Genomic DNA, 26,410 nt, shown 5'->3' with positions numbered 1-26,410 from the left:
GAATAATATCAAAGAAATAGGTGGAGCCCTAATCCAACTGGACAAAACACACATCGCCAGCATATTTTCAAGACTGCGTTGGACAGAGCGAAATAAAAGGGATGTGAAGGCATAAAGTACGCACTGGACATTGGGTATCAATTTCGCCGGTGGAGAATTCTTCATAACCTTTAGAAATAACTATTATGATCCAATAGAGTCCGTGCTTTTCACTTAAAACATATAATGAAACCAAACAGTTAATTGAAAGAAATTTGTCATGCGATTTCAGATTAAACGTTTGTTAAATATCATTTAACGTCAAACATTTATACTGAAACCGAATTGACGATGGACGTGACATTGAAAAACCTGCCCTACTTTGTTCGCGAGAATGCAACGTTTTGATCAGTATAACTTTATTTATCGTAAATTATACCTTGAACATGTGACCAGTCCTGATTTATTTTACCTTTTAACAATGTTAAGCATTTGGTGAATAACATGCGGTTGACCAGCGGATTACTGGAGTGGTTTTCCAAACATTTGACAGGCCAACGGAAATTGTCACTGGAGCACAGAGTAATCCAACATAGGCAGACGTCATTGTTCTCAGGAAGTCAGTGGCAACCATTTGACATAAATATGGAATGCTTCCACGCCCCCTCTTCTTTTTGATTCCCCTTCGAAGAATTGTCCAATTAACGTTTAAAAGTACTATTTAACTTTCAATCCCTCTTTAGTGTAGAGCTAGAGTATTGCTGACAAAAAAGAGACCGCTTTCGAATCTTCAGATCTTTTACCCTTCCGGACGGATGCAAAATTGTCAGATTTAGAGGGCGCAACAGTTCATTGTGCATGAAAAATGGGTGCTGGTTGGTTGGCAAGTCACCAATGATTGGTCGAAGAGTGTGCAGAAAGAAAGCATAAGGGAGCTCATATCCCCAGTTTCGTGTTTAGTGTAAAAAGGCACAATGCCTTCAGAGGCCAAGTCCCTGTGTATGTCTATATTTAGCTTCTAGATTTGGTAGGGGAGCCTCGTCGCAACCCGGACTATTCACTGTAAATTGGAGGTTCGTGTTATTCTCAACATCGGTCGTGATTATTGACCAACTGCTGACAAAACGCTGACTCAGACGTCGACATGGTGTTCTACGTTTTGCAAGTACTGCTTTGATGAATATGGTCAGCACTAGACCTATTGTGAGTGTCCGACTTGAGATCTTCTGACAGTGGTTGGGAGAACCAGCCTGGATGCCAGGCATCGCAGGAGATCCGAAATTCATACACCACAGTCCTTAATTTTCATTTAGAAGTCGATTAGAAACTGTATTGTCAGTCTCAAAATCTCGTTTTCAATTGTTTTCTATCATGTCACCTTTGGCTCTTAACTTACATGTGCGCCTTCTCGAGACGAATCATGGTTTTTCTTTAAATGTTCCATTAAATACCTTCGTGATTTCATATGCCTTTATATTCCCCACGTGAACATCCCTCAACTATGGTGAGATCGTAGTTTTTGGGGTACTTCAACAGAACTTATTTGGTTACCTGTTGCAGTTCTTCCATCGATGGCAGATCGGAATGGATTCTATTCCAGGTTACGAGAGATTATCATCTGCTACTATCGATGCAAGTTTGATTTGTAAGCTTTGCGCACGTGAAGTGGGAGAGAGCCTGAGTGAGGCAGCCAGAGTATGATTGAAACTTGGTAATTTTGCGCAGTGCGATAATTAAAGAGGGAACGATCAGGAGAGTATATTGGGACGAAAAGTGATATAAAGATCCTCCTCGGGTATCTGCAGCGATAACGGAAGCTAAGAGTCCAATATACTTTCTTAAATAACATAATTGGTGATATAAATGTCCGTCAGTGGGGTTACTTGCTGCACTAGTGAGACCTGAGACGCTTCTCGCGACTCGGACGGCTCTACCTGCAGGAAGTGCACCCAATTGCAGCTCCTCGCAGACCACGTGGATATGTTGTAGCAGCAGATGGATGCACGTGGGAGCGTGAAGGTGGTGAAAAGCGTCATGGACAACAGTTTACGTGATGTGGTGACACCCAAGGTGCAGGCAGATAGATGGGCGACCGCCAGCAGGGCAGTCAGTCAGTGCAGGAACCCCCTGTGTTCGTATCCCTCTGGAACAAGTATTGGGGAGGGGGCGGATTGTGGCCCAGGAGGGGATAACAACATCAACATCCAAAGCAGTGGCACCACGGCTGGCTCAGTTATTAATCAGGGTGGGACAAAGAGCACTAGATCAATAGTTATAAGGGACTGAAAACTGAAGGGTTCAGATAGGTGCTTCTGTGACGTGAAAGAGACTCCAGAATGGTATGTTGCAGCCCTGGTGCCAGGGTACAGGATCTCTCTGAACGTGCAGAAAGCATTCTGAAGGGAGAGAGTGCACAGGAGACGTTGTGGTACACATTAGTACCAACGACACATGTAGAATGAATGAAGAGGTCGTGACACAGCAGTTTAGGGAGTTTGAGAGAAAGCTAACAAGCAGGACCTCTAGAGTTGTAATCTCAGGATTACTCTCTGCGCCACGTGCCAGTGAGCATAGAAATGGGAAGATAGTACACTCAACACATGACTAAAAAGATGTTGTGGGAGGGAGGGTTTCAGATATCTGGGCCATTGGGACCTGATGCGATGCAGGTCGGACCTAGTACAAGTCGCATTGCATCTAAACTAGAGGGGTATAAATATTCTGGCTGCGAGGTTTGCCAGTGTCACACGGAAGGATTTAAACTAATTTGGCAGGAGGTGGGAACCAAAGCAGAGAAGAATTAACTGAAGGATTACATGAGTGTTCGGGCCAGTACGACTCAGGAAGAGCAGGCAGGGTCTGGATGCTGATCAAGGAAGGCCTGGGCCTGAAGTGCATTTGTTTCATTGAGCGAAGTTTCACTGATAAGGCAGATGAACTTAGAGATTGGATTAGTACTTGGAACTATGATGTTGATGCCATTACGAGACTTCGGTAAGGGAGAAGAAGGATTGGCAGGTTAACATTATTGCAGCTGGTTTTTCTCGTGAGATATCCCCTTCATCCTTTACTTTTACTGGTATCAGGTCAAAAACCGACAATGCATTGTTCGGAATATTACCTACATTTCTCACTGCCTCAACTTTTGAAACAACACTATTCCGTGACAAACACCATTTCAATGGAGCAATGAATGCAACAAATGAAATAAAATCAATGCACGGTGAGGGAGGTAAATGTGTAGCATTACGAATATCATTTCTTCTGCTCGAGATCATCAAGTTTTTCTCTTTTCGTTCATGGAACGTGGGTGTCGCAGGCTGCGCCATCATCCATTGCCCATCCCTATTTGCCCTTGAGGGGGCAGTTAAGAGTCAACCACATTGCTCTGGGTCTGGAGTCACATGTCGGCCAGGCCAGGTAAGGACGGTAGATTTCCTTCCCGAAACGACATTAATGAACCACATAGTTTTTAAGACAACGGTTTCATGGTCATCATGAGCCATTTAATTTCAGATATTTTATTGAATTTCAATCCATCACCTGCCGTGCTGGGATTCGAACCATTTTCCCAGATCATTATCCTGGGTTTACTGGGTTACAAATTCAGCGACAATACCACTCCGCCGCCGCCTCTCCAACTGAACATGTCATTTGTCATACTGGATATAAGGAAGATAATAAAGGAAACATCAAGAGGAAAAACCTAGTTGATCTCGTCCTCACAAATAGACCTATTTGGGATGAATTGGAAGAAGCAACCACTGGTGTATTTGTGAAGACTAGAATACCGTCCATCCTCCGTTTCTAATTACATTAATTCAGAACAGATATGACGACTCAAATTTTGCATCCGCCAAACTGTATAGACCATCATAATCAATCGCAATATCGCAGTCAAAACAATCGGTATCGTCAAGGCCTTGTATTTTCCTGAGTGTACTTTTCCCATGAGATCAACCCCTGTTCACGGTCCTCGACAGTGTGCCAGGAGGAGCAGCAGGGATAACTAGAAATGAGGTGCCGAACTCTTGAACTTGAAATGCAATCGATGTGCTTGCAGTGGAAGTAGCATTCAATGGACGAAGCAAATTAATCCCACAATGAAAAGACCAGATCAACGCTCTGGAGCAGTGCGACATTCCACCGTAAATGGTGGAGAACTCCTCACCAACTAACCTCAGGTGGAGGATCCAGAAATATCCTCTTTGTCAGCGACAGGGGAGGCCAACACGTCTGTACAAAAGACAAGGGGGTATTTGCAACACAGTTAGAAAATAAACGGGAGTTGCATTGAATAGCCCAAGCATGAAAAAAAAATCTCCTTGGTAGAGACGAGGCCAAACATAAAGCATGATGGTTGTGAATGTTACACTCCACGGATATCGCTTCAGGAGTTCTTAAGAAAAATATCGACAGCACAACCTTTTTCAGCTGTTTTATTAATGAACGTCCTCGATCAAAAATATCAGAAGTGAACATGTTCACTAAGATTGTACATAGTTAAGTAAAATTAATTCCTGTTCACATACTGAAATCATCTATACCCATCTATACCCAGCAAACCTAAACAATATTCAGCTTAGAGCGGATGATTGGCAAGCAACAGTGACGCCACGTGAGTGCCAAGCAATATTCAGGCTGCCTCGGTACATCCAATAAGTGGCTCGATGGTACAGTAGGTTAGTTAGCGGGGTATTTCACGGTATCAGGGACCTGGGTTCAATTCCTTCCTTGGCTGACAGTGCAGAGTAAGTACGATCTCCCCGTATGAGTGTGAGTTTCCTCCTTGTGCTCCGGTCTCCTCCCATGGTACAAGGAAGTGCAGGTGACTTGGCTCCTTAGTGTCCATGGATGTGCAGGTTAGGTAGGATTACGGGAATAAGTTGGGAGAGTCTGCCGAGGTCGGGTGCTTGGACAGAGGGTTGGCTCAGACTCGGTGGGCCGAAGGGCTTCCTTCCGCATTGTCGGCATTTTCTTCTCTCCTCTTGTCTCTCTTCTCTTCCCTTTTATTATCACTTAATCGCACAGTCTAACCACGCTCGGGGTTGTCCATGTTACGAAAGTTATCTGAACCAGCAATATTTAAACAATGGCTGTAAAAGTTGTTTAGAAAACAGGGGGGGGGGTCCCTTGGGTGACACGGGAATTTGGAAACGGGATTGGACGGAAAAAAGGTTCCAACATCAAAATCGCGGCGGCTGCCGATTTGGTTTAAAATCGTAATTCTCTGTCACCTCGACAGCGCTTTCAATGTATTGAGGAACGCGCTGTAAATACCATTTGCATATCATTCACGGGCCCCGATCCGGCATTCTCCGGCGGCTCCTCGATTCTCCTCCTCGGATGGCCCAAGTTCCCAACAACGCAGGTCACTTATGCTTTTAAAAATCGTGAAACCGTCGCCGTGGCTGATGAGGGAGGGAGGGGAGGTAGGACATAGAAAGGAGCGACTATGGGCTTCCCGGGTGGACACTGGCCGGGCCGGCTGGGGTTAATGGGCGGTGCTAGCAGGTACAGGGGAGGGGAGGGTGCGTGATGGGGATGATGGGGAACAGGCTGCCTGGCCCGGATGACACCCACGAGTCTGGGATGGTGTACATCCTTGAACGCCATTACTACGGCCTAAAAGGCAGGCACCTTGCTGTGTACCCCACTGACCACCCACATTGTCCCCTGTTTCTGGAGGATACTGCCGGCCGGATGGGTGCCGCCACCTCCTCCCCCCACACACCCCACCCTCCGCCACACTCCCCACCCTCGCAGGGCGCCATATTTATGGAACAACTACTGCAGATGGTTTCCCTGCGCAAGCGCAGCCACGGACACAGCCATTCTCCGGCCATTTATTTCATGGAGGCCGGGAGTTTTACGTGGCATGGCTGTTCGCCCATGAACGGTGGCAGCATCGGTGATGGGACAGCGCCGATTTTTACCACGTAAAATGCCACAGATCCTCTGCACTTAGCTCAGAATCAGAATATCTCGCCCCACATTCTTTAGATTTTGCGGATTTGTGCTGAAATGCCTTGACCAGTTGTTTAGACGCTAGACAGGTATCCGGGGTTTTTGTTGGAGCGTTGACTCATAATCCAGGAAGGTAGTTACTCCTCCTGAGCCACAGAGGACCGGCACAAATATAATTATTTAGCTTGTGCATCGTCATGAAAAAGGAAAAGGCATCAATTTGCTCCAATCCGGGACCTAATCAGGACAATAGGCACGAAAGAGTCTCTTTACGTTTCGTTGATACATCTTCAATACGTCCTGATCAACATAGTCGTTTCCCATAAAATTAAACACATAGAACAGTACAGCACAGAACAGGCCTTTCGGCCCTTGATGCTGTGCCGAGCATTATGCGAAACCAAGATCAAGCAATCCCTACCAAGATCAAGCTATCCCAAGCCACAGGAAAACTGCCAACTGGTCTGATGGCAACGGGAGCAGTAACGACGTCATATTTTGAAGGAGCCTGATCAAAAATGATAGTACATTATTTTCAGCAATACATTGATTTGATACCCTCACATTCAGCCTCCTGCCAATATCAGAGATTGTGTGGCTGAGTAATACATGACTTACCTGCCTCACCACACAAATGCGGGAAACTTTGCCCTCAAACCAAAAGCTTCCATAAATTGTCTGAATCAGATTCTTTTTATCAGTGAATCCGTGAGAAACAACCTGTCTGCACGTGAACCTTACCGACAAGGACAATAATTACTTGAGGAACAACATCGCACAACAGTAATGTTTAGGATTTTGTTTTAATTGCCATTTACGACACTTCTTATGACAAACGGAGCATATTGCTTTCCTTGAACGCCAGAATTCCTCACTTACGCACCTGATGCGAACTTGTCTTTTTACATTTGCCGTACTTCGCAATAGAGCCTAAATTCCTTTAATTTTCAATCTTACTATCCCTCCAAATTATCTGAAACTCCCAAACTGGGACCTCATATGTTTCTCCATTAAATCTTCAAATTAAGGGCCTTTTTAGAGAGGCCGATCCACCTACCCTACACAGTTTTGGGTTGTAGGGTTGAGGCACACGCAGGCACTGGGAGAATGTGAAAACTCCAAACGGACAGTGAACCGGGCCAGAATTGATCCCGGTCCGCGGCGCCGTGACAGAGCAGTGCTCACCACTCAGCCACCGTTCCCCCCGCCACTAACATATTCATGACGAAGTTCATAATCGGCTGCCATTCCTGTATTTTATTAACTTTTTCTTCCAGCTGGTACATACTATTGATGTATATAACGTATCAAAAGCCGTCCAGCAAAGTTCGGGTCAGGCCTTGCTCTCATTTAAAATTTCTAAATGTATGTCTGCATCCGCGGGTACAAAACATTGCTATCGAGAATAGCCGGCTTTGTTGTGTCATCGTGACTGTGGTGCTCCTCTGAAAGAGATGACTGCAGGGATATATTTCAAAATTATTTCGGCGAATTCAGATTCATGATAATTCTTTAAAAGTGCAGAAAATACATTTATACTCACCCACCAAAGTTAGACGACTATTCTTTGCTATCTAGGAACGTCCTCGAGTTTCACTACGATTTCAAGTTGGAGATTTTCTTTATCAAGTCATTTCCCCTCTTCTTCATCAATTTTCTCGATTGCTCCCGTTCCTCTTTCTCTTTAGAATTGACGATTGTTTATTTTCGTTTCGACTTCAAGTTATGACCATCGATTCTCATCTAATAGTATATCTGCCTCGTCACGAGTTCCACGAGGATGGTCTTCGCCAATATGCCGCACGTCTCCAGAACATCCTTCCTCTGCTGACGACAGTCTTGTCAGTGAGGAACTGCCAGCTCTGCCTTTTAACAAATGTTCAGTGACACTTCTGTGCTTGTATGGCCGAATCGCGTCAACCAATTGCGTTCATCGAAACAGCTCCAGCAAACCTGTGCCTGCTGGATTTATACTTAGGAGCTTTACTCCAGCACATGTGTAACATTTGCAGTTACCCACTTGTCTAATAATAATAATAATCAAATATTACAAGTTGATGGATGCAACCTTGAATTCCTTCAGCCTGCGTGCGCTCCACCACAGGGTGAATTGAAGTCGGATAGCTCTGTATATTTCATCTGATTTCAAGCAGTTTCAGTTGGCCTTGAAATCCGAAGGGTCAGTTTCTCTGCCAGTTGTTGTGAGATCCCAACCTCGAAAAAAGGCAAACTGCAAGTTTTTAACTGAAGCTTTACTCTGTTTTTCTGCCAGAGGCTAAGGAATGTTCATAATGCATGAACAGTATGTGCGAAATGCAACACAGTGCAGATTCCTGGAAAGTGCAATGATGAGCGACGTTCAATTATAGAGACAGCCGGATATTCCTTTCTGTTGCAACTGTTCGATTCCAAAATTAACGAGGATAGATCCACTCTCACGCGACTGATAATGGCTGTCCTCTTATTAAGCACTATAAGGAATGATCGTTCTTATTACCGCCAGCTCAATTAAATCGTATTCGACTGTGATCACTGTTCTCAAATACCCAGCTATTTACAATTGACCTACCTGACCAACTAATCCATGAGAACGCGATCAAACAATACCTCTTTGTACATTGGACCACGAGAATACCGATCAATGCAATTCTCTGGAATATACTTTGAAAATCTTAAAGCTCTCCGTGATTGACAGCATTATCATTAACTGCTTTCAAATATGCTTTGCCTGACCCGTTCGCGAGATCCACAATATCGGGAACTTACTTAATATTGCAATAATTCTCCCCTTGACAATTTTCGCCAGGACTTACATGAATAATCATCCGATGTAACTGGAATGAAAATAGGAGTTGGTTATTGTTGACGAAGTGCTAAAAGCATTCGAATAAAATACGCCCAATTGATGAGATCTTCTAATGGCGTATATTAGAATGTGCTGCGACAGTTTGCATATGCATTTGTTTGCATAATGGTTTGATTGTCGTCATAATAGAGGAATGAACAGGCAAACAATAACAAACACGAAAGAGGGGTTGAATGAGAATGGCTGAGTTTGTTCTTTCTCCTTTTTTGCAAAGGTGATAATGTCGGCTGGTCCAGGCTAATTAAGAATTGCTTATATTTGCTCGCTTCAGCCTTTGGAATCATGTGGTCGATTGTGTTGCACAGTGCTTAAATTCCCATCCCTTCGAGCAGCACCCTGGGCCGGAATTCTCTGAGGAATAAGCAAACCCCACATACACACGATATTTGCTGCAAGGACATTTTCAAAAACCTGCACATGTTGTACCCAATGCTTGTGCGGTAGGTTTCGTTGTTTCGGGGCCGTCATTTACATTCCGTCGACGTGCTCTGCAAACGAAGTTAAACTTTCCTGAGGTTGCGAATTTATTGGAATTGGTGCAGTATTGAATACGTTTAGGATAGAATTAGGTTCCTCCGGGCTCAGTGTGCATTTCATTTGTGTCCGACTGGAGGGCGCTCTACTTGCATACACCTGTGAATATGTTGAAAAGATGATTAACTCTTTTATTGGCAATAAGGATTAGAACATTGGTCTTCCAGAAATATCTCAATGGATAACTATGCTGGATTATCTGTCCATGTGAAAAGACTGCGCACGAAATGGATTTCAGAAAGCAGGCAGCCATTCAAGTTAGGAATCAGAATTGTTTCTTTTTTATTGTTTGGAGGGTTCATGAGTGCCGAGATAGTGGAGTTTGATGTGCCCTAAATGATAATGTTTCTCTGAAAGTGCATTTTCAAGGAATGGTTGAGCGCCAACGGGTCAGCCCATCTTCAACTTTAGCTTCACACAAGTCCAAGAACATTTCAGGCCTCAGCAGCAACCCCATTATTTTACAATATTGCATTATTTCATGCAATCGTTCCATAGCCATCGGCGTACATTGATAAAGTGATTCCAAAACAATCAGCATGCAATACCATTTTTCTGGCCGTGCATTCGTATTTTTTCATAGTCCAGACGCTCCTTTCCCCAACTGTCCCATTTACATTTCTCTCGTCTGTCTGCCGCCTCTGCTAATGTTTGTAATCTGAAAGCTTTCATCAGCTTCTATTGATATTTGAGCTGACTTTTATCTTCCATTGACGATGCCGCTGATGAATTAACACCCCCTTTCCTGATGATTGTTTTGTGTTCTTTCTCAGTCTCTCATCAAGTTCTTGTAGTCCGGGGACTTTGCTCGCATTTTTCTGCACCCAAACACTGGTTGCTCCTCAATTCTTTCTCAAAGCCAATGCCTTCTCAAGCTGTGCATTTGGAGAAGGTAAGGATATAACTAAGTGTTTCTTAAATTACGACTTTTTTGAGAAAGTGATGTCTCAATAAGAACTAATACTTCATATACACCCATCTACAAAATGTAGTTGTCAGATACCTAACCATTCAGAATAGAATCTATAGTGCTAGAAGATAAAAGGGACGAGGTTTCTGCGGCGATGAAAATCCCACGTTTGGAATAATGTGTAAAGCTCTTGGAACCAAGCATTAAAATTAATCCACTCGCTATTGAGTGGTGCAGGTTCACCAGAATGTTGGCGAGAATCGAAAGGTTAAGCAATGAAGTTTCATGAAAAAAGCGATTATCCCCTGGCATAGTGAATTTCATTGAGGTTTGTCGGATAATTATAACAATCGATTGGCAAAATGGAAAGAGTTTTTTTTTACTGCTGCAGGCGGGCACGCAAGCACTACATTCCAGCTAAATTCATAACTTAAAATCTTAAATTATTACATTATTGCTTGACCACCCGTTCAAATGATATAGACTCCACGGTGGATAGGATTATCCTCTGGATCGAATCTTCCCTCAGTAGTAGCGGAAACGGCTTCAGGGGCTGAATTAATTCATGTGTTAGTCATCAGTGAAATTTACTCCCCGAGACACACATGACCTCTTCCCAACTCAGTGTTTCCTTTCTGTCGGATAAATATGGCATATTTTAGTCCTAAATCATTTGTTTCTGAATCATATTTCTCTCAATTCCAATATTGCACGACTTGGACCTTTAGGTGCCAGTTTTTCTCCGTGCTCATGTGTTTCTACAATGCTATTTATGCCGGCTCGGGTACCATATATATGTTATATATAATATATATAATGTTTGGCATTATGTTTCTAATGAAAAATATGTGTCCTGAAGATCCACATCGAGGAGCTTTTGATTGCACTTCTTACCGCCTTCGCTCTGCGGTTTCTGGCATTTTTCAAGATCTGAGAAATTAAAAAACACTCTTAAGCGGAATGTTTTACAAATCATTAACGACATTCTAATTAGGCATTCTTTTCCTTGAGTACTTAAGCACCACAGGCAGCGCGCAGAAATGAATTTTGGCGCTATCTTTGCAATCTTGCATTTCTCTTGCATCAACTGTAAGTTGTGTAAAAATTCCACGATAGGTTTTGTCTTTTGCCACCCAGGAAGGTCACTTGGAAAACACTTCTATCCCTCAAATTCCCAATTGCTTCGCTGTATTTAACCTGACTGCTGCGTGTGTGATCCAAACGTCCATAATGATGAGGCAGCACTATAGCTTTTCCAATTTGTAAAATTAAGGAAATAATGTTGCACCACAGGAGTGATAATATTGATCAAAATGTATGTTTTCTGTGAAGCCAAACTGAAATTAATCACAGAACTGACCACATTAGAAATTACTTTACAGTTAGAAGGTAGAAACATTTTTAAGCAAACGACAAAATCGTTACTGATTTCCGAAAGCTGCCATATTCCAATTAAGCAAACCAATACATATGAAATGCCGTTCATGAATAGAGTTAACAACCAGGGTTTTACCTACTTTTTAGGTGCAGAATCTTTGGAGAGAGAACCTATCAGGACTCAACTCAAACACGTCTGTTCATATTAGAGATATATAACCTATTGTCTCTTGAGAAAGACATGGCTCCTCCGATTAAGTACATAATCTACTCACAGCAAAATACATTATTCTGTTTCCTCTTACAAAATATCCCTTGGTTCGTTTCTCCAGGATCCAACAAAATGATCCTCATGGATTATCTTCACTTAAGGTTCCTTCAAACGTTAACAATATTTAATTAGCTAGCTATCAAAACATAAGTAAATGAAATCTCAAGGTATATTAGCAGAACACTTCACCAGCAAAGCAATGATTAGCTCACTTTTACGACACCATAATCACCACGCCAGCAGGCATACTGTCTGTGTGCATCTTAACCAAAGCTTTAAGAAGGTTATTGCAGATAAAATATATAAAATATAAAATATGACAATATCTTACATTCATCACAAAAAATAATTTGAATATTCCAGTTTCCAGAACTTTACCCTCAGCTGTTTCGTTCAATTTTCCCTCTGCAAATAATGCAAAACAGTGATGAAAATAAGGAGGTTAACAGAAGCAATGTGCATTTATATGACGACATCAATCAAATACAACATTCCAAGGCACTTCAGAGCTGCAGTATGAAACTAAATTTGACATGCAAAAAATACAGTAGAGGAAAAAAACATGCTCAGCAAATTTGGAAAGCGAGGACAGGTCTCAAAGAAGGTCGGAATTGTATTGTGAGGTGGAATTATGTCAGAGCTCGATGCCACCCAACAGAATGTAGAACGATGAACTGTGGAGTTTTTCAATTTGGGATTATATAGGGGCTGGAATTAGCAGAGTACGGATATCAAGGAAGGCTGCAGGGGTTAACATGATAAATGTGGAGGAATGCTCTCGAGGGATTTAAATAAAACTTCGAGAAATGTGCAATCAAAGTATTGGTTGAGTACTAACGTAGATCAACGAGCACAGGCATGAGTTGCCCGTTTGCATGCAAATCACTTTAATCCTGTTATCTGCCCTCCTACATGACAGGTGGCGATTTGAGCTGAGGGTCACCACACTTCAAATGAGAAAAAACCCTGAGACGGTACGAGAATAGAAACCAATTCTCCAACCTGCCAGCCAACTGAGTTAACTGACCGTGTTGCAATATGGTACGAGTGTTTTGGATGACCTCAGATTCACAGTAGGCAGAATCTAGTAGGTTCAGGTGGTCGGTTTGCTCAGCAGGTCTCCTAGAACAACACGGTCTCTTCCAAATGCGACTCAATATCATGACAATGGGAAATGTATATAGAGTCATGACGAGAAACGGAGCCGCTAGACGAGGGAAAGAGCGTGGGAGAGATATGAAAATGAAAAATGAAAATGAAAATCGCTTATTGTCACGAGTAGGCTTCAACGAAGTTACTGTGAAAAGCTCCTAGCCGCCACATTCCGGCGCCTGTCAGGAGAGGCTTGTACGGGAATCGAACCGTGCTGTGGCCTGCTTGGTCTGCTTTAAAAGCCAGCTATTTAGCCGAGTGAGCTAAACAAGCAAATATACAGATATATATAGGGTACCCACGAGTGTTCTGGAATAGTCCAATCTTGAAATAATGAAATCCTAAATTATGAACCAAGAATTACGTCTATAATGTACAACGAAGCACCATTGGCGAAGCAAGCATTTTTACTGCCTATTACTAAATCCCCGTGAGAATATGATGGAGTACGAGCTTCTTCTGTCGCTGCAGTACATATGGCGTGTGGTCATCCAAAATGCAGTGAGGACTGGAGCACCAGAACCTGGAACAAGCAACACTGAATGAACGGTAGTTCTGGTTCCAAATCAAGATGGTGCGTGGCTTGGAGCAGGACGTGAAAGTGCTGGCTACCCCGATTTTTCTAAACGGTAGAATTCGCTGGTGAGTTTCATCGAAACATAGGAACGTAGAAAATAGGAACTGGAGGAGGCCATTCGGTGCTTTGAGCCTGCTTCGCCATTCATTATGATCGTGGCTGACCCTCCAACTCACTATCCAAATCCCATTTCCCGCTGTATCCTTTGATCCCCTTCACCATAAATGCGATATCTAATTGTTTCTTCAAAACGTACAATATCTTGGCCTCTTCCTCCCATGGTAAAAAATTTCACAGGCTCACTATTCTGGCGTGGAGAAATTTCTCCTTACTCTGTCCGAAATGTCTACTCCGTATCTTCAGACTATGGCACTTAGTTATGGACACATCCACTATCGGGACGTCCTTCTTGCATCTATCCTGATGAGTTTTGTTAGAATTTTATGCATTTATATGAGGTCGTGCCTCATTCTCCTGAGCTCCAGCGATTAAAATCGTGACCGATTCAATCTCTCCTCATACGTCAGTCCCACCATCCCAGGAATCATTCCAGTAAACCTTCGTGACACCCCTTCTAATGCACGAACATCCTTCCTCAGATAGGGAGACAAAAACTGCAGACAATATTCCAGATGTGGCCTGCCCTCGGCCTTGTAGAATTGCAGCAAGCCATCGCTGCTCCTGCATTCAAATTCCCTCGCAATGAAGGGCAGCATGCCATCTGTCTTCTTAGTCATCTGTTGTACCTTACTTCTTACCTTCAGTGACTGGTCTCCAAGGACACCTAGATTTCGTTGCACATTCCCATCTCCTAATTTATGGCCATTCAGATGATAGTCTGCCTTCTCGTTTTTGCTACCAATGTGGATAACCTCACACTAATCCACACAATACAGCATCTACCATTCATTTGCCCACTTTCTCTACATGTCCCAAACACACTGAAGGATCTCTGCATCCACTTCGAAGATCACCCTCCCATTCAGCTTGGTGTCATCTGCAAATTGTGAGGTATTACATGTATTGCCAGATATAAATCATTAATATATATTGTGAATAGCTGGGGTCCCAGCACGATCTCTGTCATACCCTACGAGTTACTGCCTCCCAGTTTCAAAAAGACCCGTTAATGCCTATTCTTTCTTTCGTGTCTGCCAACCAATCTTCTTTTCATCTTAATACACTATCCCTAATACCACAGGCTTTAATTTTACATGCTAATTTCTTAAGCGGGACAAAAGACTTTTGAAAGCCCAATAGACCACATCGACTGGTTCCCCCCATGTCAACCCCACTACTTAAATCCTCTAAGAATTCCAGTACATTTTTCAAGCATCACTTCCCCTTTATTAGTCCATGCTGAATCTGTCTGATTCTGCCACTCACTTTATCAGTGGTCAGCTGTAAAATCTTTGATGATGGATTAGCGCATTTTACCCACGACTGATATCAGATATACTGGTCTATAATTCACTTTTATTTCTCTATCTCCCTTTTGAAATAGTTAAATTACTATCCTTAAATCTATCTGCAGGAACTGTTCCAGAGCGTTTACTATCTTGGAAGATGACAACTAAAGCACCCTTGCTGCAGAACATCTTTTAAATGCAACACACTTTTGCTACTGTGCGTTGGTAATGAAGAGAATGGATGTTGGAGCTGCTGATGGTGTGGAAATTAAGTAGGATTCCCTGGGCTGGATATCATCCGGATTATTTCGTGTGTTGGAGCTACATTCATCCAATAAAATTGAGGATGTTCGATCACATTCCTTTTTTATGCCTTGGAGATGAGGAACAAACTTCAGGATGTCATAAAGTGAGTTGTTCTCTGCAGAATTCTCAGCATCTGACACCTTCTTGCAGCCACATTATTTATTGGTCCAGTTTGATTATGGACAATGGTAGAGTCCAGGCGTTTGTGAGTCGATTATTCAGCAATGTGCATGCCATTTAATGTGCAAGGGAGATGTTTCCATTCTCTCTCGTCGGGAATCATTGCCTGGAAATTGTCCGGCGTTGTGTTTGACTTCCGTGCCACCTATTTGTGCAAGCCTGATTGTTATACTGGTTTTTCTGCATTTATACAATGGCTGCCTCAGTATCTGAGCAGCTGCGAATGGTGCAATACATCGTGCGATCACCAGTAAACATCCCACGTTTCACCTTAGTAAGGAAGGAATGCAATTGATGAAGCAGATGATGGTTGGTTCGACTCAGAACATTACTGCCAGAAACTCCTGCAGCAATGTCTCGCGATTGAGACGATTGACTTCTCACCACTAGAGCCAAACTTCTTTACAAATGGGACGACACGGTTTCGCAGCGGTTAGCACTGCTGCCTCACACCGTCAGGGACCGGGTTCAATTGCAGACTTGGGTGTCTGTCTGTGTGGAGTTTGCACTTTGTCCCCATGTCTGTTCATCTCCCCCCCCCCTCCGGTTTCCTCCCGCAGTGCAAAGATGTGCAGGTTCTGGATTGTCCATGTTTAATGGCCCCTTGGTGCTCCAAAGGTTAGGCGGGGTTATTGGGGAGGAGTGTGGGCGTAGGATCCACGTACGCTGGTCTTTCCAAAGGTTGGTGCAGAGCAAATGGGCCGAATATCCTTCTTCAGCACTGCAGTGGTTCTATAGTTCTATAATTCGATTAAATTTCTTCAACCAATGGCTACTTTCCCAACTGATTCCCGTTGACATAGTTTTCGGGGGCTCTTAACAGCAAACTTGGCGAAGCGTTTTTTATATTCATGAACGTGATGTGAGCGTCGTTGATTAGGCCAGCATTTATTGTTCAGCCCTAGTTGCCCTTCAGAAAATGGTGGTAAATTGCCATCTTAAACTGCTTCTGTCCCTGAGGTGTAGGTACACCCACTGTGTTGCTCTGGCGGGAGTTCTAGGAGTTCCCCAGCGACAGTGAAGGGGCGGTGATATATTTCCAACTCAGGGTGGAGAGTGATTTGGAATAGAAACCCCAGGTGGTGTGGTTCCCAGGTACTTGCTGCTCTTGTCCTTCTGGGTGATATTGCCCTTGGCTTTGGGAGCTGTTGTCCAAGGAATCATGGTGAGTTACTGCAGTGCATCTTATAGATGGTGCACATGGCTGCCACTGTCGGTGGGGGAGGGTTTGAATGTTTGTGGAATGGGGGAGGAATCAAGCGGGATGCTTTGTCCTGGATGTGTCAAGCTTTTTCTTTGATGTTGGAGTTGCACTCACCCGGACAAGTGAAGCGCATTCCAATACACTCCTGACTTGTACCTTATAGCTGGTGGATAGGCTTTGGGTTGGGGGACGGGGCGTGCAGGATGTGAGTCACTCGCCGTAGGCCCTCTAGCTTTTGACTTGTCCTGGTAGCCACTGAATAAATGTGACGACTCCAGCTCAGTTTCTGGTCAATTCTAATCCCCCGATATTGATTGTGGGGGAGTCAGAGATCATAATGCCATTGCATCTCAATGGGCGGTGGTTCGATCCTCTCTTATCGGAGATGTCCATTGCCTGACACTTGTGTGGCGCAAATGTAACTTGCCATTTGTCATCCGCAGACTGGATATTGTCCAGGTCTTGCTGCATTTCGGGATGGATTGCTTCATTATCTGAGGAGCAGCGAATGGTGCTGAACATTGTGCAGTCATCGAAAAAGGTCCCCACTTCTGACTTTATGATGTAAGGGAGGTCATTGATGAAGCACCTGAAGATGGTTGGGCCGAGGATCTTACCATGATCAACTCCTTAATTGATGGACTAGTGCTGAGATGATTGATCTAAAATCATCACCACCACCTTCCTTTGTGCCAGATATGACTCCAACCAGCGGAGCGTTTCCGCCTGATTCCCATTGACACCAGGTTCCCTGGAGCTCCTTGATGCTATGGGTCGGTCAAGTTCTAAGTTCTGCCAAGATGTCAAGGACAATCACTCGCACCTCACCTCGGTCATCCAGTTCTTTTTTCATGTTTGGCCCAACGCTGTAATAAGGTCTGGAGCTGAGTGACCCTGGTGGAAGCGTATTGAGCGCCCGTGAGCGGGCTATTTTTGAGTAAGTGCTGCTTGATAGCATTGTGGACGACTGCTTCCATCACTTTCCTAATGATGGAGAGTACACTGATAGGGTTGGATTAGCCCTATTTCTTATATAGAGGACTGACCTAGGCAATTTTCCTTCAGTCGTTTCTTGATATCACGTGTTGTAAATCGTATTGGTTGAAGACTGACATCTGTGACATTGGTCTCCCCCCGGAGGTGACCGAGATGGAACATCCACTCGGCATTTCCGGCTGAAGTTTGTTGGGATTTCCCCGCCTTGTCTTTTTCACATACGTACTGGGGTCTTCCATCATTGAGGATGCGGGATATTTGTGGAGGCTCTCCCTCCAGTAAGTTATTTAGTTGTCGACCGCCATTCATGACCCTATATGGCAGACCTGATCTGATGCGTTGCTTTTAGAATTGCATAGCTCTGCCTACTACTTGCTGCTTATGCAGTTTGGCAAACAGGTAGTCCCGTGTTGTAGCCTAATGTGGTCGTCACTTCATTTTTCGTTATGCCCGATAGTTGTTCCTGGAATGTTCTCCTGCACTCTTCATTGAACCAGGGTTGATCAGCGCTACTGATAGAGTGTGGATATATCGGACCATGAGGTTGCAGATTGTTCTTGAATAAAATTCTGATGCTAATGGCCTGTAGCCTCATGGATGCTCAGTCTTTAGTTGCTAAATCAGTTCGAATTTAGCACGGACGTAGTGCCACACAAAGCGATGGAGGGTATTGTCAATGTGCAGACGGGACGTTGTCTCCACAAGGACTGTGCGGTGGTCACTTCTACCGACACTCTCATGGACAGATGCATCTCCAGCAGGCTTATTGGTGAGGATGAGGTCAAGTATGTTTTTCCACCTTTGTTGCTTCCATAACCACCTGCTGCAGTCCCAGTCCAGCAGCTATGTCCTTTAGGACCCGGCCAGCTCGCTCTGTGGTGGTACTGCCGAACCACTCTTGGTGATGTTCATTGAAGTCCCGCATGCAGAGCATATTCTGTGCCGTTGCACAGGTGCTCAACATGGAGGAGTACTGATTCATCAGCTGATGGTGACCGGTACGTGGTAATCCCTGACCATGTTTAAGCTGAAGCCATGTGATTTCCAGAGCCGATATTGGGGACTCCTAGGGCCTCCACCTCTGCTGGGTCTGTCCTGCCAGTAAGACAGGACAAATCAAAGAATGATAATGGTGGTATCAGGGACATTTTCTCTAAGGTACGATTCTGTGAGTATGATTATGCCAGGCTTTTGCTTAACTAATCTGTGAGACAGGAGCCAGATGCTAACAAGTAGGACTTTGAAGGGTCGGCAGGGCTGGCGTTTCCATTGTAGTTTCCGGTCCCTGGTTCAATGCCTTTTCATTCAATTTTTGTGTTTTCGTCACGATTGAATACAACTGAGTGCATTTCTGTGGGCGTGGAGACACATGCCGGCCAGAACAGGTAAGAATGGCAGATGTCCTTCCCGAATGGACATTAATGAACCATATGGGGTTTTAGAACAATCGACAATGGTGCATGGTCATCAGTAGACTTTTAATTCCAGGTATTTTGTTCAATTTAATTCCATTACCTTCCGTGGTGGGATTCAAATCCCGTTCCCATGATCATTATCATGGGTCACTGGATTACTAGACCAGCGGCAATACCATTATGTCACCGCCTTCCCTTTCTACATTGATGTGAAAAGCAGTCACTCCCAGCTCAATTCCTGGGTCAGCCCTTTTACCTATCTTTGGACTAAACCTGTAAGAATGTCAGGAGTTGATTCGCCCTGGCGACTTCCAAACTGAGCATCGTTTGAAAGCTATTGCTTGATAAAACAGTGTGTGGCATTTTAAATCACTTTGCTGAGTTGACTTTATTGTGCTTTTTGTGCACATGATACACCTGGGCAGTTTTCGACATTTTCAGGCAAATACCAGTGTTGTTGCCATACTGTAAAGACTTGTCTCAGAGCTTGTTCTGGAGCATAAACATTCTGTGCTATTGCTCGAATGTGATCTCGATCCATCCTTTCATTATATCACATGGAGTGGATATAGTTAGCTGAACACTGACATCTGTGAAGGGGGTAGCTCAGGACGTTCGAGAAATGTGTCATCCATTTGCTACTTCTTACTATTGTTGCAAATGCTTCCTCTTCATTTTGTATTGATTTTATCGGCTCTCCCATTAGTGCGGATGGGGATATTTGTGCAGACCTTTCCCCCCACCTTCAGATAGTTTAATTACCCAATTTGTCCACATGTGACTAGGTTTTTTACGGTCTAGTTTAGAATTAGGTAATAAGCAGTGAGAGTGGGAGCTAGTTTAGGCGCTGAACAAAATTTCTGGATCAGTGCGGCTAACATCCATTTTCAAGAACTTTATTCCCATGCATTTCTGGAAATCGGAAAAGGATCACAAAAGGAACAATAGAGGTGCGGCAGTGGTGCTGTTGGGCTAAGGTTGTGCACACTGAGTAACTTGGATCGGCCCTCCTGAACCAAACAACGTCCAGATCTTTTGGTTAAATAGATAGTCACCCTTGATTGCGGTTAAAACCGCAGGCCTGGCGTTCCCAGCCGAACAGCCGAGATGTCCTGTCCCTTTTTATTTCAAAGAATTTTCCGTGTTGTGGACAATTCTCTTTTCATATTTAGGCAACTTACGCTGGTTTTCGTCAATCAAACACTATTTTGAATTTCTATTATTAGTGTACTAGTAATATTACTGTTCACGCAACGCATTAGAATTGGCCCTAACATTATTGTAATGCGAAGTATCGGTGTTTTCCTTTACAGTTTTACACAATCACGTTTCGAAATGACAGGAAAGCAATGAGACTTTTAAATGCAATGGCACATTTACTGTACGTTACAGATTTCTCGGAAACTGTGAGATTTCTGAATGTACGGGAAGTTTCGGTGCAGAAAGTATGTGGATGTATCCTGGTGTAATGTTTCATTAAAATGCTGTAAGATATGCTTACTTTTTAAAAAAACTGTAGATTACACATATCAAACTAATAGACTTCTGAATCAATATATTGTAATTAAAATTACTAAGCTGATCTCAAAGTATTAGACTTATTATGCCTGCCTGGCAAATTGGTATCACAATTGATGAATTCGAATTTCACGCAGCTCCTCAAGAAATATTCGATTTCTGAATGGATTGTTGCATATCTACTCTGAAGTTGCATGACTTAAAAATGCCTTGACAGATTGCATTGTTGGTTGCACTCTTGTTCTGGCATCATAAGACCTCAGAATACATAGTTATTTTCACCAACTAAAATGTAATGGAAGTGAACGCAGTTGCTGACATTATTTGAGTCAAAGAAGGGATTACCAATGTACTAGTGATGCTGGTTCGTGTCGTGAGCTGAAGGGAATGAGTGGACGAAGAAGATGACTAGTGGGTGAAGTTGAGTGGTGGATGGTCCAAAGATATGCTTGTTAGGCGGATTGGTCATGCTAAATTGCCCCTTGAGTGTCCAAAGATTATGTGATGTTACGTGGTTAGGTCGGGGAATAGACCTCGTTGAGCTGCTCCTTCAGAGGATCGGTGCAGACTCGTTGGATCGAATGGCCTCTTCTTCACTCTAGGTATTCTATGGTATTCTGTGTTTCTATGGTGGTGATTATTTGAGTTGGATGGGTGGATAAATCGTGCCTGCTGGAGGCGTGAAGGTTGGAACTGGGGATGAGGGGTTAGCGGGCAATATTGGTGTTAACGTTTCAGTGGGTTTATGTTTCAATACATTTGAGGACGTCCGATGCGTAGGCACGGTTGGTCACTTTCAACTCCGGTCCACTCGTGGTGATTAACAGCGTAGGAAACGGAGAGTAAACCTGTGGGCAATTTTGGATATTTCGCCCAAGCATTTGCCCATTCTTGTGTCCGAGGCTTCAATGAAGCAGCACGGGCAACGTAAATCGCCCATTCGGAGTTTGAAATTCCAGGGTAACAACTGCGCATGTGTCAACCTCGAGAGTTTCGGAGAGCCCCGCATGAAGATTCCCACTTTTCCGAGACGAACATCAAGTCTAATATCCACGGAGAAAACGTAAAGCAGAAAAAATTGCGAAAGGCAATCGGTTTTGTAATAATTTTTCTTTTTGTGCCCTGGTTTAAATTTTTTTGGTGTTCTGGGATTGATGAGCAGCAATGCAGACCACCAAATTTCATTCTAACTAAAAAGGATGCCTTGTGTTAGGCGTCAGGGTTCAGACATAATCGTCTCGCCCCTGCACAGAGTTAAAGTGCAAAAAAAAAATGATTACCAGCAGTTGATGGAAATAAGAAAGGGATATATTGTTGAATTTCAGGCTAGGAAAGTCCAATTTTAAATAATAATTGCTGGAGATCTAAAACGATATGTTCAATTTGGTTATACTGCACTAATTCAAAATGTTGACGATTTTTACTTTACGCACAACATTAATAGCTATTATATTTACAAAAACGATCGTCTTTTAAAATACAAGTGCATTTATGGTAGAACCAGTTGCTGTATTTATTTACCTAACGTTTGGAGGGTCGATTTCACTTTTGCGAGTTCTGGAAGATAAAAAAAAACTTCTGAGAATTATGTTAATTTAATACTGATCCATTGTCATGCATTCCGGTAAATTTACTTGCATCAACGAATAGATGAATGACGTGCATTATATTTTTATGAACCCAACAATAATCGATAGCATCAGTTTTCTAGGAGGTGACAATGGATAACGTGGGCACTAAACATCCCATTCGTTTTTGCACTTGGCTGGATGAACGAATCTTCAACAATGTCGTACAAGGCAATAAAGTTCAGAAGTATGCTTGGTTGGTACTCCAAGGTTAAATATTCACTTCCACCATGAAAGGCGCAGAGTGCAAGAAGTGTGAACATCGGCATGATGTTGTACACCCATTCCGAACGGTTCCTTCGACAGATATTTCAAAATCAATACGCGCAGCACCGGAAAGAACAATGAGAACATTCGTCTTGAAACACAATCACTTGCAAGTTCACACACGACCCTGACTTGGAATAACCGAGGTTTTGGGCTTTAAACATGGTACACATACAGATGTACACGCAGAGAAACCAAAAAGAAATAACATTCACTAAAAACTAAAAGAAAACAAAGGGAGGGAAAATAAAAACAGAGAAAGTATATACAAAGAAGAAAAAAAATAATTACACAGGCCAGTAAAAAAAATAGGGAGGAGGGCTATCTCCCCCCACTTCGTTTGTCTTTTTTATATACACAACATCAAAATAAAACCGAGTGGAAGGGGCCCCGAATGTCACTTGCATCCCTCGGTCTGGTTTCTTCCTTGTTTTTGCCTATTTTCCTCAGCTTCGGCTGTCTGTCGTTCCTTCTTCCTGTTATTTCTTTCATCTTTTGCCTTGCTGTACTTGTTGTGGTCGTTGTCGTTTCCTGTCCTCTCCCCCCAGTTGATGCTCCCTCCGTTTTCCTCTTCTCTGGCTCCCTTCTGTTGTTCTCCTTCCCTCGTCCTTCCTCCCTCCATTTAACCCCCTCCCCCAGCCCCTTTTCTACCTCCCTTTCCCCAACATCCTGCACCGTTCTTCGTTGCTACTCCCCATTCTTTTCAGATGTTTTTGGATAATCCCTCTTGCACTATTCGCCCCCTCCCCCCAAACCTTGGCTATTTTCCCCAGGCTCTTGGCTGCTTTTTATTTACTTGTTTGTTTGTTGGCCACAAACAGGTCCCGGAACATTTGGGTGAATGGCACCCATGTTTTGAGGAAGCCATCTTCCAACCAGAGGGTCGGGAGTTTGATTTTCTCTATCTGGAGAAAATGCGACAGCTAATCTGCAGCTTTAGGTGGCGTTGCTGACCGCCACCCTCCTCCCCATGAAGAGATCTGTCTGGTCTGATAATCCGAAGACCGCCACTGTCGGGATGGCTTGACTCTCATCACCACCACTTTGGACATTGCCTCAACAAAGGATGTCCAGTACCCAGCAAGTATGGGGCAAGACCAGAACATGTGGGCATGGTTGGCCGTGCCTCCTCGGCATCGTTCACCGCTCTCTCTACAAGACATGCATGCGTGTCGTTACAGTTTCCTCCTCGACATGGAGTTTTCGCATTCAGTCATTCTTGTAGTAGCATTAGTTGTGGTGGTCGCATGTACGTCCTTGTCTCATTCCGTCTAAAGATTTTAAGCTGCAGTTATCTGAGTTTGTTGCCCTTAGCTAGCTTGAATCTCTCCGCCAGTTCGTCCAATGTTGTGACCCTGCAATCGGTGTACAGACCCTTGACTGTCAGTGTCCCCTCCCGCTTCCTGTCAACACATTTAAAGCTGGTATCCGTGAGGGCTGGCGTGAACCTATGGTCATTGCAGATGGGGCTTTGTCGGACATTTCCGTCATGCCGAATTGTTTGTAACTGATTCCAGGTCTGGAGGGTGGCTACCAGCACTGGGCTGCTGGATTTTCCTTAGGGAGGGGATGGGAGTGCCACCGTGGTGAGGGACCGTAGTGTGCACCCACTCGGCTTCTGGCTCCTTAATGCATCCCATTGCTCTTCCTGCTGTTGCGGCCCAGTGTTTGTGCCGTAGGTTTGGTAGGGCCAGCCCCTCCCCCAGACTTTCTTTAATGTCGGACCTTCTTTGGATCCCAGCATTGTTCCCTCCTCCAACGAATGCCGTGATTAACTTGTCCAGTGAGCTGAAAAAGGCGTTGGGGATATTGGTCGCGATGAATCTAAATAGGAAGAGGTACCTGAATGGCATGTTAATTTTGACCGTCTGCACTCTTCCCACGAGGGAGAGTGGGAGTGTGTTACATTTCTGCAGGTCCTTTTTTACTTTCTCTGTTACTCTGGGAATGTTCCACTTCTGGAGCTCGTCTAGTCATGAGTGATTTCGATCCGGAGGGTGCGGAATTTGTGTCGGGCTTGTTTAAACGGCTGCCCCTCGAACTTGTGGGTTCGCCAGGAAGATCTCGCATTTACTCATGTTGAGTTCATAGCCCGAGAAGGCACCAATCACTTTCATGAGTGTAATGATTCCTGTCATGCTGCTTTATGGAACCGAGATGTTGAGGAGAAGGTCATCTGCATAGAGCAAGACTGTGTGCTCTCTGCCTCGACTTTGTATCACCGTCCAGTTCTTTGTTTTTCTGAGAGCGACGGTTAGTGATTCGATTGCTCGGGTGAACAGCCGGTGAACGCGGGGGGGGGGGGGGGGGTCGACACAACGGGCATATCTGCCTGGTGCCCCTTTGTAGCTGGAAGCACTGGGAGATGGTGTTCTTTATCCATATTCTGGCCATGCGAGCGACCTACAGAGCCTCACCCAAGAGGTGGGCACTGTTCCATGCCCGGAATGCTCCAGTTCCTCTATGAGGTACTTCCATTCGACTCTGTTGAAGGTCTTTTATGTGTCCAGATAGACGATTACCTTTGGTGTTCCCACCCTGGATGGGGTCATGATCACGTTCCGCAGACGCCTGATGCTCGACGTTAGCTGAAAAAGCCCATTTGATCCTCCTCGACCACATTTGGAATGCAGTTCTCCAGCCTTTTATCTTGCATCTTGGCCGGTACTTTGGCGTCTACCTTTATTAGTGAGATGGCACTCCATCGGGTCTTTGTTTTTCAAAAGTATTAGCGAGAATGAATTAGCTTACATAAGAACTCGGAGCAGGAGTAGGCCATCTGGCCCCTCGAGCCTGCTCCACCATTCAATGAGATCATGGCTGATCTTTTCTGGACTGAGCTCCACTTTCCGTCCCGAACACAATAACACTTAATCACTTTATTCTTCAAAAAACTACCTATCTTTACCTTAAAAACATTTAATGAAGGACCCTCAACTGCTTCACTGGGCAAGGAATTCCATAGATTCACAACCCTTTGGGTGAAGAATTTCCTCCTAAACTCAGTCCTAAACCTACTTTCCCTTATTTTGAGGCTATGCCCCATAGTTCTGATTTCACCCGCAGTGGAAACCACCTGCCCGCATTTATCCTATCTATTCACTTCATAATATTGTATGTTTCTATAAGATCCCCCGCATCCTTCAAATGCCAACGAGTACAGTCCCAGTCTACTCAACCTTTCCTCGTAATCCTACCCCTTCAGCTCTGGGATTAACCTAGTGAATCTCCTCTGCACACCCTCCAGTGCCAGTACGTCCTTTCTCAAGTAAGGTGTCCAAAACTGAACACAATACTCCAGGTGTGGCCTCTCTAACACCTTATACAATTGCAGCATAAACTCCCTAGTCTTAAACTCCATCCCTCCAGCAATGAAGGACAAAATTCCATTCGCCTTCTTAATCACCTGTTGCACCTGTAAACCAACTTTATGTGACTCATGCAGCAGCACACCCTCTCTCTGCACAGCAGCATGCTTTAATATATTATCCTTTAAATAATAATCCCGTTTGCTGTTATTCCTACCAAAATGGATACCAAAGTGGGGTTTTAATTTGCAATTCTGAATTGCAAGATTTGCGCTCAAAAACACATAATCTCGTAATCGTGGTGGTTGAATTTGCGGTATTAAAGCGGGTTGTAGTAACTAAAAAAAAAATCAAAAAACTTCTCATTAAACGAGTAATTCTCAACAATGGGATCACCCAAACTTAACATCAATGGCAAAGAACCAAGTGGAATGTCAAATTATCCATGTGCATTTCCGGGCTCCCTCCTGGCCCACAAGCTTTATTGGGTTCTGTATCACTCAGCCGTTTCAAAGAACAAAGATCAAAGAAAATTAGGGGCCTCAC

The 26,410-nt window shown here is 43.9% G+C and overlaps 2 protein-coding genes across 2 annotated transcripts in view; both read right to left on the bottom strand.

The window, feature by feature from the left end:
• The window catches only part of LOC119975530 (zinc-binding protein A33-like), a 556,168-nt gene extending 544,987 nt beyond the window's left edge, over nt 1–11,181 (bottom strand). The window contains exons 1-2 of the mRNA XM_038815321.1: nt 11,151–11,181; nt 8,760–8,780 (exon numbers count right to left, since the gene is read on the bottom strand). The gene's annotated coding sequence lies outside the window, so the exon portion shown is untranslated. The remainder of the gene's footprint in view (nt 1–8,759; nt 8,781–11,150) is intronic.
• A 343-nt stretch (nt 11,182–11,524) lies between these two features.
• Nucleotides 11,525–26,410, bottom strand: part of LOC119975529 (centromere-associated protein E-like) — a 249,117-nt gene continuing 234,231 nt past the window's right edge. The window contains exons 36-38 of the mRNA XM_038815320.1: nt 22,183–22,218; nt 12,236–12,309; nt 11,525–11,593 (exon numbers count right to left, since the gene is read on the bottom strand). Of these exons, the coding sequence (XP_038671248.1) occupies nt 11,525–11,593; nt 12,236–12,309; nt 22,183–22,218 (179 nt within the window). The remainder of the gene's footprint in view (nt 11,594–12,235; nt 12,310–22,182; nt 22,219–26,410) is intronic.

Source organism: Scyliorhinus canicula, chromosome 13 (assembly GCF_902713615.1).
Source record: "Scyliorhinus canicula chromosome 13, sScyCan1.1, whole genome shotgun sequence".
NCBI lineage: Eukaryota > Metazoa > Chordata > Chondrichthyes > Carcharhiniformes > Scyliorhinidae > Scyliorhinus > Scyliorhinus canicula.
The sequence above is the reverse complement of the archived record's forward strand: the minus strand, read 5'-3'. Positions and strand labels throughout refer to the sequence as shown.